We start from the raw sequence: 17,281 nt of genomic DNA, 5'->3' as shown, positions 1-17,281 counted from the left end.
ACGAAATGTTCGCTGACAGTTGGGGCAGACAAAGACAGGCATATCATTGTCAGGGAGCTTGTTTGCCCGTGACTTTCTGGCCTGCCTCTTCTGAACAGCTGCAGCAGTCCTGTTGGCCTCGCACAACTTGGCGCCTTTGTGCACAGCAGCGCGCCATTTGTTACGGTCCACTGCAGATTCCTCCCAGGAGTCAGGGTTGATATCAAACGCTTTCAGAGAGACTTTCAGAGTATCTCTGAAGCGCTTCTTCTGACCTCCGTGTGATCTCTTCCCTTGTTGCAGCTCGCCATAGAAGAGCCTTTTGGGCAGCCGATGGTCTGGCATGCGCGCCACGTGTCCAGCCCAGCGAAGCTGGGACTGCATCAGGATGGTGAAGATGCTGGGAAGGGTGGCTTTTGCGAGCACCTCTGTGTCTGGGGTCCTGTCTTGCCACTTGATGTTCAGTAGCTTCCTGAGGCATGTTGTGTGGAAGTGGTTCAGCTTCTTGGCATGCCGTTGGTACACTGTCCAAGTTTCGCAGCCGTACAGTTGTGTGGGGAGAACTACTGCTCTGTAGACCTTTAGCTTGGTCTCAAGACTAATGCCTCTTCTGTTCCAGACATTTGCACTGAGTCTACCAAAAGTTGCACTTGCTCTTGCAATCCTGACATTCACTTCATCGTCGATGGTCGCATTTCGTGACAGTGTGCTGCCAAGGTATGTGAACCGCTCCACCGCACTGAGTCTCTGACCGTTGACTGTGATGTTGGGCTCAACGTAGGGTTTCCCTGGGGCTGGCTGATGGAGAACTTCAGTTTTCCTCGTGCTGATGGTAAGGCCGAAGTTCCTGCTGGCAGTGGCAAACTTGTCGACGCTGAGTTGCATGTCAGCTTCAGATCCAGCGTTGAGGGCACAGTCATCAGCAAACAAAAAGTCTCTGATGATGTCTGTCATGACCTTCGTTTTTGCTTGAAGCCTTCTGAGGTTAAACAGCTTGCCATCTGTTCGGTACTTTAGGCCGATTCCAACATCGCCATCTCTGAAGGCATCAGTAAGCATTGCAGAGAACATGAGGCTGAACAGCGTTGGAGCCAGGACGCAGCCTTGCTTGACACCATTTGTGACAGCAAAAGGAGCAGATGTTTCGCCATTGTCCTGGACTCGAGCCTGCATGCCTTCATGGAATTGGCTGACCAAGGAAATAAATTTCCGAGGGCATCCGTACTTGGCCATGATCTTCCACAGTCCCTCTCTACTCACGGTGTCAAAGGCCTTAGTGAGGTCGACATAGGTGGAGAACAGATCAGCATTTTGCTCCTGACATTTCTCTTGCAGCTGCCTTGCAGCAAACACCATGTCCGTGGTTCCGCGCTCTTTCCGGAATCCACATTGGCTCTCAGGCAAATGACCTTGGTCAAGGTGTGCTGTGAGGCGGTTTAGTAGGATCCTGGCAAGTATCTTGCCTGCGATGGAGAGCAAGGAAATGCCCCGATGGTTATCACAGGCTTGCTGGTTCCCCTTTCGCTTGTACAAGTGAATGATAGATGCATCTTTGAAATCCTGGGGGATCGTCTCTTCTTTCCACATGAGTGAGTACAGCTGATGAAGCTTCTCAGTCAGCACAGTGCCTCCATCCTTGTAGACCTCTGCTGGTATGGAGTCTGAGCCAGGTGCTTTGCCACTGGATAGCAGACGGATTGCTTTCTGGGTCTCAAGAAGTGTTGGCGGATCGTCCAGTGCTTCGTTGGTGGGGACTTGTGGGAGACGGTCTATGGCTTCATCATTTATGGAGGAAGGGCGATTTAAGACACTGTTGAAGTGCTCAGCCCATCGTTCGAGAATGTTCTCCTTCTCGGTGATCAAGGTATTCCCATCTGCACTGAGGAGGGGGGATGATCCTGAGGATGTGGGGCCGTAGACTTCTTTTAAGGCATCATAGAACCTCTTCATATCGTGCCTGTCAGCATATCCCTGGATCTCATCAGCTTTGTCACTCAGCCACTTATCCTGCATCTGGCGTAACTTTTGCTGAACAGTCCTGCGGATGGCATTGTACGCATCCTTTTTTGATGTGGACTTTGGGTTGCTCAGGTAGGCTTGATGCAGACGGCGTTTCTCATCCAGAAGCTGCTTGATTTCATCACAGTTTTCATCAAACCAGTCTTTGTGCTTTCTGATCATGGGTCCCAGGGTCTCTGAAGCTGTACTATAGATCAGCTCACGCAGGGTCCTCCAGTCAGACTCCACATTCTGGTTGTTCAGAGAGGCGGATTCCAGACGATCTTCCAGCAGCTCCACAAAGGACTGTTTGATGGTGATGTTTTTCAGCTTAGCGATGTTGAGCCGTTTTGGAGCCTTCTGGCCTTGGGGGCGTCTCTTGGGCTGGATTCGAATATTCAGCTTCGAGACTACAAGGCGATGGTCTGTCCAACACTCGGCGCCGCACATGGTCTTTGTTACATGTACATCTTGCCTATCCCTTTTCCTGATGATGACGTAATCGATGAGATGCCAATGCTTTGAGCGAGGGTGCATCCATGACGTCCTGTTACGGGTAGGGAGGCAGAAAACTGTGTTGGTTATCAGCAGTTCGTGCTCTGCACATGTCTGAAGCAAAAGCAATCCATTTGGGTTGCAGTGGCCCACACCGTGCTTTCCAATCACTCCATCCCAGGAGATGTAGTCAGAGCCAACTCTAGCATTGAAGTCCCCAAGAATGATGAGCTTGTCTGCTTTAGGGATGGCAGCAATGACAGAGTGAAGGTCCTCGTAGAACTTCGCCTTCACTTCATCCGGGTTGGTCATGGTTGGGGCGTAGGCACTGACAATGGTGAGGTGCTTCTGGCCAGATGCCAGTGGGAGTTTCATGGTCATAAGCCTATCGTTGACTCCCTTTGGGATTCCAGCTAGCTTGCTGACAAGTGCTGTTTTTACTGCAAAACCAACACCAGCCTCACGTCGCTCTTCGCTTCCTCGTCCACTCCAGAAGAAGGTGTAACCAGATCCCCGTTCACAGAGCTCGCCTTCGCCTGCAAGCCGAGTCTCACTCAAGGCTGCGATGTCGATATTGTATCTGGCGAGTTCGGATGCAACTAGTGCGGTTCTCCTTTGGGGTCTGTCCGCGTTATCTCTGTCCAGGAGAGTCCTTATGTTCCAAGCACCAATGGTGAGAGGAACGATCCTTGCTTTTTTCTTTTCTTTCTCTTTGTTTCGACCGCTGATGTAGGGTCCCCGCCAGCCGCGGTATGCTGGCCAGGGTGATATGGAGCAGGCAATTTTTAGGGCACCTTTTCTAGCCCCTTCCTCATGCCAGGGAGGTGAGCAGTGCATTCCTAAAGAGGGCTGCTCAGACGCTCAGACGGCTGCCGAGCTCCATCGCTGCTCCTGTCGACGAAGAACGACCCTATGGCCTGAGCCGCCTGCGTGCAGGTCTGCGGCTGCGACTGCCAGTGTACCCACACCTGTCGTTTCGTCGCTCGCCTGTCGCCACAGGACTTGGGGGTGATGAAATGATGAAGGATGAAAGGTCATTTTGGATGACTGATGACTTGCGCGATGAGTTTGTTTAAAGTGAAGAGGAGTTGCGCAACGTCGACCTCACTCTCTCGTCCGGGTCCACCAATTTCCAGTGGCAAGACTAAGTCGAGACGACTGGAGGATGAGCACGGATGCAGTGGATGACCAAGATATCTTTTCGGTGTCTCATCTTGCTCTCTGCACTCCACAGTGCGTTGCTGTAACCGCCTTCCTCTCCGTTGAACCGATAGGTTTCTTCCGCAGATTCTGCCGGATCCAGACTTCGCATGCATGGGTAGACACACCCCGGGGGCCAACTGCGTGTGGCATGCACACAGCACGGTGGAGCTAGATGGCCGTCGGTGGCTCTCCTGAGCCGACGCCCTTTTATGGATCTCCATAAGGGTGTCTAGCCACCCGCCTCACCAGTCCCAGAAGGGAGTGGTGGGAGTGCCGGTTTAGTCGTCGGCAACCCGACCCTGAACAGGTTGTACTGGATTACAGGTTTCCAGTAGCAGATCTAATAACCTGACCTGACACTTGGTGAACATGCATCAGAGTTAACTTCCAAGTCAATGATAAACGAGGGAATTCTAAACAGCAAGTGTGGTTGTCTCTGCAATCAACTTCCTATATCTAAAATAAAACAAATAATGAGATTCATTGCAACAAAAGTGGTCATTTTCAGGATCTTGTCTACGAGACCTTTAAAAACAAAACCAGGGAGTGGTTATTTATATGTGACAACTGTTGCAATGTCCAGGTGAACAAAGAGATTCTTTTCATGCAAGGGGTAATAAAATAAAAAAATCCTGTAACCTCCACATATTACACATAATTAACTTCTATATCTTGATAAACAAGGAGATACACTGCAACATTATACTTTTTTTTTCATGCCTGTGAAGAACAAGGTTAATTCAAGGCAACAAAAGAAGTAATTAACACAGGACCTTGTCTAGGACAAATTATCGAGATACCATGCCTCCGTGGCAACTTAGAGATTCCAAGCAGTCTTCATCCACAGACTTCAAGAAAAACAAAGACATTTGATGTTGGTGCCCACGGTCGAGCTGACAGCAAAGGGCCATATCTGGACTGACCAACTAAAAGATTGAAAAAATAATTCAACATCTAAAATAAAAAAAACCCAAAACAAAACACCTGCAAAACAATAGAGTTCATGACATTATTTTAACCATCAATCTCCTTAATAAGGCTAGGCTGTGCTGAGGATGTCAGTCGTTCCACTAACTGATCATCCCCAGATTTATAAAAGAAAAATCACTGGATAAAAAACAACCAATATAAAATACTTCAAAGCCACACACATAAACCCGTAAATAATACCACATAAGCAAACGACACTGAAGAATGGACAGCTGGTGTCCATCCAAGTGTTTACAATGCCACTATCTAATCTAGTGTTTACAATGTCACTGTCTAATCGCAAGAGCAAAACAGCACAGATAGTACATCACAGACTGCAGAAAAGAGAAAAAGAAGTGTTTTTACCCTTCTACAGACAACAGTGTGTACACTGATTTATTTGCCTTCAACACTTTTTGTAGCATACATTGGTTCATTGACAGCCTCATAGTCTTCACACAAACAATGGTGTTATCTATCATTATATAATGTAAGCAGATCAAATACGCACGTTAAAGATCCTGTAATCCAAGTCAGCGTTCAGTGGGTTATGGAAACAAGAACATTCCCAGCATGCACACCCCCAAAAACGGAGTATGGCTGCCTACATGGCAGGGTAAAAACGGTCATACAAGTAAAAGCCCAGTAGTGTGCATACGAGTGAACGTGGGAGTTGCATCCCACGAACAAAGAAGAAGTACCTTCACCGACACCATGAGAAGGGGAAACGTTCAGTGGATGGACAATTTGGCATTGATCTCACGGCAACAAATGGGGTGTCCTTGGCCAAACTGTGAAGAAAATCCACTTTGAGAGTAAAACAAATACACAGAAGACAGAAACAGAACAAAATGGAGTGGCACTTCACTGTGGTAACAAACTTTCCCTTGAGGAGAACAAACCACATTTCACAGAACAAACCACATTTCACAGAACCACATTTCACAAGAGAATAAACCACATTTCACAGAACAAACCACATTTCACAGAAAGAAATGAGGAACAAACGACATTTCACAGAAAGAAATGAGGAACAAATCACATTTCACAGAAAGAAATGAGGAACAAATCACATTTCACAGAAAGAAATGAGGAACAAACGACATTTCACAGAAAGAAATGAGGAACAAACCACATTTCACAGAAAGAAATGAGGAACAAACCACATTTCACAGAAAGAAATGAGGAACAAATCACATTTCACAGAAAGAAATGAGGAACAAACGACATTTCACAGAAAGAAATGAGGAGAACAAACCACATTTCACAGAAAGAAATGAGGAACAAACGACATTTCACAGAAAGAAATGAGGAACAAATCACATTTCACAGAAAGAAATGAGGAACAAACCACATTTCACAGAAAGAAATGAGGAACAAACCACATTTCACAGAAAGAAATTAGTCGTGAACACATAAAAAACCATCACCAAATCAGTATGGTCAGAACAGTTCCCTTCATTTTTTTCCCCATTTTCATCATACACAATTTTTTTCTTAATTTGCTTGTTCAAACAAAAAATTGAGCGATATAACTTATGTGAAGTGATCTACTCAAAGTTTATGTATATCCTTTGAAGTAAATACTGCTGTATAATGCCTCAATGGTTTTTGATGGAAACCATTTATGTGCTGCAATTTTTGTGTTTTTTTTCCCCCATTCTTCTGTGATTGTGATGATCTTTTGTGGGAATTTGGTTACGTGTGTTTTCTGGACTAAATATAACCCACATTGTAAAGGGGAAAATATATGTATAGCAAGTCTGGAAGAAAGCCAATCCATCCCAGATGAAGTATATATATATCAAGTTTGGAAGAAACAAAGCCGGTTCGCCCCCCTGTTTACCTGAATAATCCTGCACAGGTGGCAGTCAGCAGTCAGCTCCACCCCCCTGTTTACCTGAATAATCCTGCACAGGTGGCAGTCAGCAGTCAGCTCCACCCCCCTGTTTACCTGAATAATCCTGCACCCCTGTTTACCTGAATAATCCTGCACAGGTGGCAGTCAGCAGCCAGCACCACCCCCCTGTTTACCTGAATAATCCTGCACCCCTGTTTACCTGAATAATCCTGCACAGGTGGCAGTCAGCAGTCAGCTCCAGCCCCCTGTTTACCTGAATAATCCCCTGCACCCCTGTTTACCTGAATAATCCTGCACCCCTGTTTACCTGAATAATCCTGCACCCCTGTTTACCTGAATAATCCTGCACAGGTGGCAGTCAGCAGCCAGCTCCAGCCCTTGTTTACCTGAATAATCCTGCACCCCTGTTTACCTGAATAATCCTGCACAGGTGGCAGTCAGCAGCCAGCTCCAGCCCTTGTTTACCTGAATAATCCTGCACAGGTGGCAGTCGGCAGCCAGCTCCAGCCCCTGTTTCTCTGCCCAGGCCTCTACCCGGGCCAGTCGACGCTTGAGGCGCAGGCCCCACAGGCGTGTGCACAGCTGCAGCTGGGGCTCCATGACCACGATGTTGAACAGCCACATGTTGATGAAGTGGAACAGCTGTGAGAACAGCTGGATCGTCAGCGCTGCGTTCACACGACAGCGGCGCAGCAGGGTCATGGCCGCTGACAGCGTGTTGAGCACGTCGGCCAGCATCGGACGGTTCTGGCTGTACTGGTCTGGGGACAAAGTTGCTGTGATGCAGGGATCAACAAGTGAGGAATGGATAATGGTCATGGTATCAGATCGGCTCAGGAGCTTACTGGCATCAACTGTTTCAAAGAATTCCCACTAGGAAGCATTCACAACGTGTGAAAATTCATACACTGATACAGTGTACTTCCTGTGTGCTGATTATTGTCATCAAACAAAATATAGACAAAGTGTTCAGACAAAGTATTTTATTTATTTACATATGTGCAAACATACAATTACAAATGTTACATGTATGTTTGTGTGTATCTAAACAGGCAAAATACTCTGTCTGAACTGTCAATATCATTTGTATTTCTGGTGTCATCTGACATATATTCATACTGCCTGTCTGAACTGTCAATATCATTTGTATTTCTGGTGTCATCTGACATATATTCATACTGCCTGTCTGAACTGTCAATATCATTTGTATTTCTGGTGTCATCTGACATATATTCATACTGCCAATCTCTAATGAAGTTTGATTTCTAACCGATCCTGCTGTCAAAAGAAGACTAAGGCTAACCGGCACTTTGGTGGTTGTTGTTTTTTCTTCTAAATCTGAAACCATCTGCAGGAGATGGAAGATAAACTACCACTTTTCCTAAACATTTCAAACCACCTGTGAAGCACCTGTGTACCTACCTGGAGGTGCATTCTCCTCATCCACACTGTCCGAGGGGTCCAGGTAGGCGGGCATGACACGCTGCAGGTCTCCCTGCAGGCAGCGCACCAGGTGGTGGAAGGCCATCTGCACAGCCTCCGCCAGCAGCTCCTGGGAGTCCGCTGCGTAGGGCTGCACGTCGACGTCCTGCTTGAAAAAGTGCAGCACCTCAGAGGAGTTGGCCATCCAGAACGCCAGGGCTGTCGGGTCGTTATGATGCTCCTGCAGAGAAGTGCATGCCGTTTGGGTTAGAGACAGCAGTGGCGGATTGGGGTGGGATTTTGGGGGGGAGGGTATGGGGGAGGGGGCAGGGGGAGCTCAAAGAGAGGGCTTGGGGGAGGTGGGCGGGGTTGTAGGCAGAAGAAAAAAAAGTGGCGTTCTCATTGTGGAGACATGCTCTCCATGGGGACAGCAGCCTGATTTTCACACAGAGAAATCTGTTGTGACAAAAGAGCAATACGATACAATACAATGCAATACAATACAATACAATGCAATACAACACGATGCAACACAGTACAAAACACAGAGAAATCCATTGAGTGTTATGACAAAAGAGTTATACAATGCAACACAAAACAGCACAACACAACACAGCACAGCACAGCACAGCACAGCACAGCACAGCACAACACAGCACAACACAGCACAGCACAACACAAAACAGCACAACACAGCACAGCACAGCACAGCACAGCACAGCACAGCACAACACAACACAGCACAACACAACACAGCACAACACAGCACAGCACAGCACAGCACAGCACAGCACAACACAAAACAGCACAGCACAGCACAGCACAGCACAGCACAGCACAACACAAAACAGCACAACACAAAACAGCACAACACAGCACAGCACAGCACAGCACAGCACAGCACAACACAGCACAACACAACACAACACAAAACAGCACAACACAGCACAGCACAGCACAGCACAGCACAGCACAGCACAACACAACACAACACAACACAACACAACACAGCACAGCACAGCACAGCACAGCACAGCACAGCACAGCACAGCACAGCACAGCACAGCACAACACAACACAACACAACACAAAACAGCACAACACAGCACAGCACAGCACAGCACAGCACAGCACAGCACAGCACAGCACAGCACAGCACAACACAACAAAGCACAGCACAACACAACACAGCACAACAAACAGCCCTGTGCTGTCCCGACACGAGGCCCGCCAACAACCCACCTGGATGGTTTGCTGGATGTGTTTGGACGTCTTGCTGATGAAGTCGGCCACCATCTGGGCGTGTTGCACAGGGGCCATGTGTGGTCCGGCCACCAGCAGGCGTCGGATGGCCATGTACAGGGTGTAGGTGGGGGCCAGCTTGAACTGCACTGCGCGACTGTTCACCTCCAGGATCACCGCTTGTAACAGGTGGTCCTCCGCTGACACCACACAACACATCTACAATTATCTCCCATCCATCCTGCCACCACACGACACGTCTACAATTATCTCTCATCTATCCTGCCACCACACAACACGTCTACAATTATCTCTCATCTATCCTGGCACCACACAACACGTCTACAATTATCTCTCATCTTCCCTGCCACCACACAACACGTCTACAATTATCTCTCATCTTCCTGGCACCACACGTCTACAATTATCTCTCATCTATCCTGCCACCACACAACACGTCTACAATTATCTCTCATCTATCCTGGCACCACACAACACGTCTACAATTATCTCTCATCTTCCTGCCACCACACAACATGTCTACAATTATCTCTCATCTTCCTGCCACCACACAACATGTCTACAATTATCTCTCATCTACCCTGCCACCACACAACATGTCTACAATTATCTCTCATCTACCCTGCCACCACACAACATGTCTACAATTATCTCTCATCTACCCTGCCACCACACAACATGTCTACAAGGTGTGTAGTTCTGACAGTATTATATTTACCTTCCAATGGAGGTGGGTGTAGTTCTGACAGTATTATATTTACCTTCCAATGGAGGTGGGGGTGTAGTTCTGACAGTATTATATTTACCTTCCAATGGAAGGGGGGGGGGTGTAGTTCTGACAGTATTATATTTACCTTCCAATGGAGGAGGGGTGTAGTTCTGACAGTATTATATTTACCTTCCAATGGAGGGGGGGGGTGTAGTTCTGACAGTATTATATTTACCTTCCAATGGAGGGGGGTGTAGTTCTGACAGTATTATATTTACCTTCCAATGGAGGGGGGTGTAGTTCTGACAGTATTATATTTACCTTCCAATGGAGGGGGGGGGGGTGTAGTTCTGACAGTATTATATTTACCTTCCAATGGAGGTGGGGGGGGGTGTAGTTCTGACAGTATTATATTTACCTTCCAATGGAGGGGGGGGGGGGTGTAGTTCTGACAGTATTATATTTACCTTCCAATGGAGGAGGGGTGTAGTTCTGACAGTATTATATTTACCTTCCAATGGAGGTGGGGTGTAGTTCTGACAGTATTATATTTACCTTCCAATGGAGGGGGGGTGTAGTTCTGACAGTATTATATTTACCTTCCAATGGAGGGGGGGGTGTAGTTCTGACAGTATTATATTTACCTTCCAATGGAGGTGGGGTGTAGTTCTGACAGTATTATATTTACCTTCCAATGGAGGGGGGGGGGTGTAGTTCTGACAGTATTATATTTACCTTCCAATGGAGGTGGGGTGTAGTTCTGACAGTATTATATTTACCTTCAATGGAGGGGGGGGGGGGTGTAGTTCTGACAGTATTATATTTACCTTCCAATGGAGGGGGGGGTGTAGTTCTGACAGTATTATATTTACCTTCCAATGGAGGGGGGGGGGGTGTAGTTCTGACAGTATTATATTTACCTTCCAATGGAGGGGGGGGGGTGTAGTTTTCTGACAGTATTATATTTACCTTCCAATGGAGGGGGGGGTGTAGTTCTGACAGTATTATATTTACCTTCCAATGGAGGGGGGGGGGTGTAGTTCTGACAGTATTATATTTACCTTCCAATGGAGGGGGGGGGGTGTAGTTCTGACAGTATTATATTTACCTTCCAATGGAGGGGGGGTGTAGTTCTGACAGTATTATATTTACCTTCCAATGGAGGTGGGGTGTAGTTCTGACAGTATTATATTTACCTTCCAATGGAGGGGGGGTGTAGTTCTGACAGTATTATATTTACCTTCCAATGGAGGGGGGTGTAGTTCTGACAGTATTATATTTACCTTCCAATGGAGGTGGGGGTGTAGTTCTGACAGTATTATATTTACCTTCCAATGGAGGGGGGGTGTAGTTCTGACAGTATTATATTTACCTTCCAATGGAGGGGGGTGTAGTTCTGACAGTATTATATTTACCTTCCAATGGAGGTGGGGGTGTAGTTCTGACAGTATTATATTTACCTTCCAATGGAGGGGGGGTGTAGTTCTGACAGTATTATATTTACCTTCCAATGGAGGGGGGGTGTAGTTCTGACAGTATTATATTTACCTTCCAATGGAGGGGGGGTGTAGTTCTGACAGTATTATATTTACCTTCCAATGGAGGGGGGGTGTAGTTCTGACAGTATTATATTTACCTTCCAATGGAGGTGGGGTGTAGTTCTGACAGTATTATATTTACCTTCCAATGGAGGGGGGGTGTAGTTCTGACAGTATTATATTTACCTTCCAATGGAGGGGGGTGTAGTTCTGACAGTATTATATTTACCTTCCAATGGAGGTGGGGTGTAGTTCTGACAGTATTATATTTACCTTCCAATGGAGGGGGGTGTAGTTCTGACAGTATTATATTTACCTTCCAATGGAGGGGGGTGGGAGGGGTCTGACACTATATTTACCTTCCAATCGAAAGTCAAGGGAGGCTGGCAGTTGGTCGGTGGAGGCATCATGACCGTTAGCAGCCACCTGGATGCTGGGGGGGGCCCTGTCAAACACAGCAACACTAAACTGATATACATGAGGTATGTGATGTTCATTGTGACTGCCAAACACAGCAACACTAAACTGATATACATGAGGTATGTGATGTTCATTGTGACTGTCAAACACAGCAACACTAAACTGATATACATGAGGTATGTGATGTTCATTGTGACTGCCAAACACAGCAACACTGAACTGATATACATGAGGTATGTGATGTTCATTGTGACTGTCAAACACAGCAACACTAAACTGATATACATGAGGTATGTGATGTTCATTGTGACTGTCAAACACAGCAACACTAAACTGATATACATGAGGTATGTGATGTTCATTGTGACTGTCAAACACAGCAACACTAAACTGATATACATGAGGTATGTGATGTTCATTGTGACTGTCAAACACAGCAACACTAAACTGATATACATGAGGTATGTGATGTTCATTGTGACTGTCAAACACAGCAACACTAAACTGATAAACATGAGGTATGTGATGTTCATTGTGACTGTCAAACACAGCAACACTAAACTGATATACCATGAGGTATGTGATGTCATTGTGACTTGTCAAACACAGCAACACTAAACTGATATACATGAGGTATGTGATGTTCATTGTGACTGTCATACACAGCAACACTAAACTGATATATCCTGAGGTATGTGATGTTCATTGTGACTGTCAAACACAGCAACACTAAACTGATATACATGAGGTATGTGATGTTCATTGTGACTGTCAAACACAGCAACACTAAACTGATAAACATGAGGTATGTGATGTTCATTGTGACTGTCAAACACAGCAACACTAAACTGATAAACATGAGGTATGTGATGTTCATTGTGACTGTCAAACACAGCAACACTAAACTGATATATCCTGAGGTATGTGATGTTCATTGTGACTGTCAAACACAGCAACACTAAACTGATATACATGAGGTATGTGATGTTCATTGTGACTGTCAAACACAGCAACACTAAACTGATAAACATGAGGTATGTGATGTTCATTGTGATTATTAAACACAGCAACACTAAACTGATAAACATGAGGTATGTGATGGTCAATGTGATTGTCAAACACAGCAACACTAAACTGATATACATGAGGTATGTGATGGTCATTGTGATTGTCAAACACAGCAACACTAAACTGATATACATGAGGTATGTGATGTTCATTGTGATTGTCAAACACAGCAACACTAAACTGATATACATGAGGTATGTGATGTTCATTGTGACTGTCAAACACAGCAACACTAAACTGATGTACATGAGGTATGTGATGTTCATTGTGATTGTCAAACACAGCAACACTAAATTGATATATCCTGAGGTATGTGATGGTCATTCTGATTGTAAAACCAACTCTAAAAATATACAATGGGTTAAAAATTTATTTTCTCTTTTTAATGGAGACACAGAGTGATTTTGCATTATGGCTTACCTAAACAGAGTTGAAATTTTGCATTATGGCTTACCTAAATAGAGTTGAAATAACTAAGGATCGTCCAATACTTTTTATAGCAAATAAATGTGTATGTTGAGAAAAAAGTTTTAATGTGATCATTTTAGTAATCATGGAAGCCATCATTTTGAAAAAAAAAAAGTGATGTCACCAGTACAGAGACTCACTTTTGCTTTTAGCTGACTTGCCAAGCGGATAAAAAAAAAATTCCAATCATTCGACCTCTCTTCACAACCAGAAAAGACTTCCAGATCATGTGACCTCTGTTCATTTATAACACACAAGATTCAACCTCTCTTCACAACCAGAAAAGACTTCCAGATCATGTCCTCTGTTCATTTATATCACACAAGATTCAACCTCTCTTCACAACCAGAAAAGACTTCCAGATCATGTGACCTCTGTTCATTTATATCACACAAGATTCAACCTCTCTTCACAACCAGAAAAGACTTCCAGATCATGTCCTCTGTTCATTTATATCACACAAGATTCAAATCAAAATCACGTGCTGCCTCCCCCTCCTGCCCCACGGTCTCCCCCCTCCACCCCTCACAACTCACCTGCCCTGTGTTGCCTCCCTGTCCTGGGGGCGTGGCTGTGTGTGTTGGGGAGGTGGAGGTGGTGCCTGATGTTGACCTACTGTCTCCACGTGACCATCCACACCAAAGTTGGTCTCCTGCGGTGCCAGCGTGCGGGGCGCTGGGACCGGGTGCTTGGGAATCTGCAGACACCAGCACACAATGAAGTGATTATGCCTACCGCTAGTGTGTCATCTTATCTACCACCACACTGCAGTGAGGAAAGTCATGACAGATTGTCAACATTCAACTAAAAAAGGACAGGGTTTTCATGATGACAGACTGTCAACACAACATTCAACTGAAAAGGACTGGGTTTTCATGATGACAGATTGTCAACACAACATTCAACTAAAAAAGGACAGGGTTTTCATGACGACAGATTGTCAACACAACATTCAACTAAAAAAGGACAGGGTTTTCATGACGACAGATTGTCAACACAACATTCAACTAAAAAAGGACAGGGTTTTCATGATGACAGGTTGGCAACACAACATTCAACTAAAAAGGACAGGGTTTTCATGACGACAGATTGTCAACACAACATTCAACTAAAAAAGGACTGGGTTTTCATGATGACAGATTGTCAATACAACATTCAACTAAAAAAGGACTGTGTTTTCATGATGACAGATTGTCAACACAACATTCAACTAAAAAAGGACTGTGTTTTCATGATGACAGATTGTCAACACAACATTCAACTAAAAAAGGACTGTGTTTTCATGATGACAGATTGTCAACACAACATTCAACTAAAAAAGGACCGGGTTTTCATGATGACAGATTGTCAATACAACATTCAACTAAAAAAAGGACTGTATTTTCATGATGACAGATTGTCAACACAACATTCAACTAAAAGGACAGGGTTTTCATGATGACAGATTGTCAACACAACATTCAACTAAAAAAGGACAGGGTTTTCATGATGACAGATTGTCAACACAACTAAAAAGGACATGGTTTTTATGATGACAGATTGTCAACACAAATAAAAAGGACATGGTTTTTATGATGACAGATTGTCAACACAACTAAAAAGGACAGGGATTTTATGACAGATTGTCAACACAACTAAAAAGGACATGGTTTTTATGACAGATTGTCAACACAACATTCAACTAAAAAGGACAGGGTTTTCATGATGACAGATTGTCAACACAACTAAAAAGGAGAGGGTTTTTATGGTCCAAACATGAAAGCAGTTTAAGCTGATGATAAAAGAGAGAAAGACACACAGAGAGAGTGAGACAGACAGACAGAGACAGAAACGAAAAATATTTTATGAGGGTAAATTGGATAAACTGAAAGCTTCTTTACACCATACCCTCACCAAAACAGAGAGAGGACAGAGACAAAAAAAAAAAACAGAGAAAGACAGAGACAAAGAGAGAGAGAGAAAGAGAGAGAATCAGAGAATGAAAGAAAGAGAGATTCAAAAACTTTATTACTCAGGGATAAAGATTTTAGACATTGCCTAGTCTTCCAATAAGTCCTTGTGACAACAATAACAAAAATAACAACACGACAATAATGATTTAAAAAAAATACTACATCTATTACTACTACTACCACTGTGTACCGGGTACAATAATAATAATCATCATCATCAACATTGTAAAAAGTAACAAAACCAACAGTCACACACTGACACCAACCCACCCTCCACACACACACACACACGGAGAAACAGCCAGCCTCTACCCACCTCCTCAAATCGGGGATCCATGAACTTGTACACATGGCTGCGACCAAAGCGGATGGTCATGCCGTGTCTCAGCATGGTGGTTTCACTGATACGCCGATTCTCCACAAAGATGTCAGCGTCCCGCATGGTGGGGGTCACAGTGACGATGCCCTCTGTGTGGGCGATCACGCAGTGTCTGGGCCGTATGTCTGGTCCTGACAGCTACACACACACACACACACACACACACCGATATTCAGCTTGATTGGTTCCACCAGCGAACAACATTTTGTTTGGCTTTTCACATCTCTCCCCACCCCATCCATTTCATCCATTTTCTCTTGGTTTTTCAAGCACAGGCATAGACTCCCAACTTGTTTCTCCAAACCTGTACTTGGCCTGAATGTATTATTAACATGCTTTTAATCTAAGTTCAATGCCATTCATTCTGAGTGCAACAGTACCAGAGTGCAATGATACTATTACTTTATCTATTTGAATAAACAATACAAAAATCCTGTGAAATATAAATACCTGCAGAAACTGGTTTCCTGGTGTTGCCGGTCTGTCACGCACCACTTCCGTCACATTCAGAGGTAACAGGTGTTTCTGGGGTCGGCCATCTGCAACCAACAATAATGGTCAATTCAACAAGTCTGACGACGGCATTATGATGCCTTCAATCCATAAATCACTTTATCAGATTGTGTCACACAAGATTCAACAGAGTCTAAGCATTGTGCTGCTTTCACAACACACATCACTTTGTCAGATTGTGTCACACAAGATTCAACAGAGTCTAAGCATTGTGCTGCTTTCACAACACACATCACTTTGTCAGACTGTGTCACACAAGATTCAACATCGTCTAAGCATTGTGCTGCTTTCACAACACACATCACTTTGTCAGACTGTGTCACACAAGATTCAACAGAGTCTAAGCATTGTGCTGCTTTCACAACACACATCACTTTGTCAGACTGTGTCACACAAGATTCAACAGAGTCTCAGAGCATTGTGCTGCTTTCACAACACACATCACTTTGTCAGACTGTGTCACACAAGATTCAACAGAGTCTCAGAGCATTGTGCTGCTTTCACAACACACATCACTTTGTCAGACTGTGTCACAAGAGCACTCAGCTGCTGTCAGAAGTAAAAGTGTATTCCTTGTGACCCTAGTACTTCGTTCTCTAAGTTCACCCTGTTCTGTTTTATAATTAACGCTAAATTACTTTTTTCAGAAGAAAACTTTTGAAAGTAAAAGTGTTCATTTCTGCAGAAGTTGCTTCCACTAGAAATCTGTTGTGACAAAAAAAGAAATACAAATATACATTCTAATACACTAACCTCTGGGGTTGACTTCAATGAGGTAAGGCAGTCTGTCTGCCTGGGTAGCGGGCTGGTCATGGGCCTTCCTCAGGTCGTCATGGGATACAGCTCTTGGCCGCTTGCTGCGGCGTTTCATGTCCGCCGACCGCCGCCGCAGTTGGAAAATTATATGACCTGAGAAATGGCACGTCCCCTTGTCAGTGTAAAAGTTGACACCTTCAAATCACATTCATAGCTCAGCCAAATGCAAAGCGTTATCTCAGCATTAAAAAACATCTATATGAAACTAATAAGAATAACAGCAATGAG

At 44.7% G+C, this 17,281-nt stretch overlaps 1 protein-coding gene across 1 annotated transcript in view; it reads right to left on the bottom strand.

Moving 5' to 3' along the window:
• The window catches only part of LOC143282632 (uncharacterized), a 120,227-nt gene that overhangs the window by 36,805 nt on the left and 66,141 nt on the right, over positions 1 to 17,281 (bottom strand). Inside the window, exons 7-14 of the mRNA XM_076588278.1 lie at positions 16,991 to 17,146; positions 16,175 to 16,263; positions 15,662 to 15,862; positions 13,930 to 14,090; positions 11,797 to 11,882; positions 9,170 to 9,369; positions 7,928 to 8,168; positions 6,971 to 7,266 (exon numbers count right to left, since the gene is read on the bottom strand). Coding sequence (XP_076444393.1) covers positions 6,971 to 7,266; positions 7,928 to 8,168; positions 9,170 to 9,369; positions 11,797 to 11,882; positions 13,930 to 14,090; positions 15,662 to 15,862; positions 16,175 to 16,263; positions 16,991 to 17,146 — 1,430 coding nt within the window. The remainder of the gene's footprint in view (positions 1 to 6,970; positions 7,267 to 7,927; positions 8,169 to 9,169; positions 9,370 to 11,796; positions 11,883 to 13,929; positions 14,091 to 15,661; positions 15,863 to 16,174; positions 16,264 to 16,990; positions 17,147 to 17,281) is intronic.

Source organism: Babylonia areolata, chromosome 6, assembly GCF_041734735.1.
Source record: "Babylonia areolata isolate BAREFJ2019XMU chromosome 6, ASM4173473v1, whole genome shotgun sequence".
In the NCBI taxonomy this organism is placed as follows: domain Eukaryota; kingdom Metazoa; phylum Mollusca; class Gastropoda; order Neogastropoda; family Buccinidae; genus Babylonia; species Babylonia areolata.
Note: the sequence above shows the minus strand (reverse complement) of the source record. Positions and strands in the feature narration are given on the sequence as shown.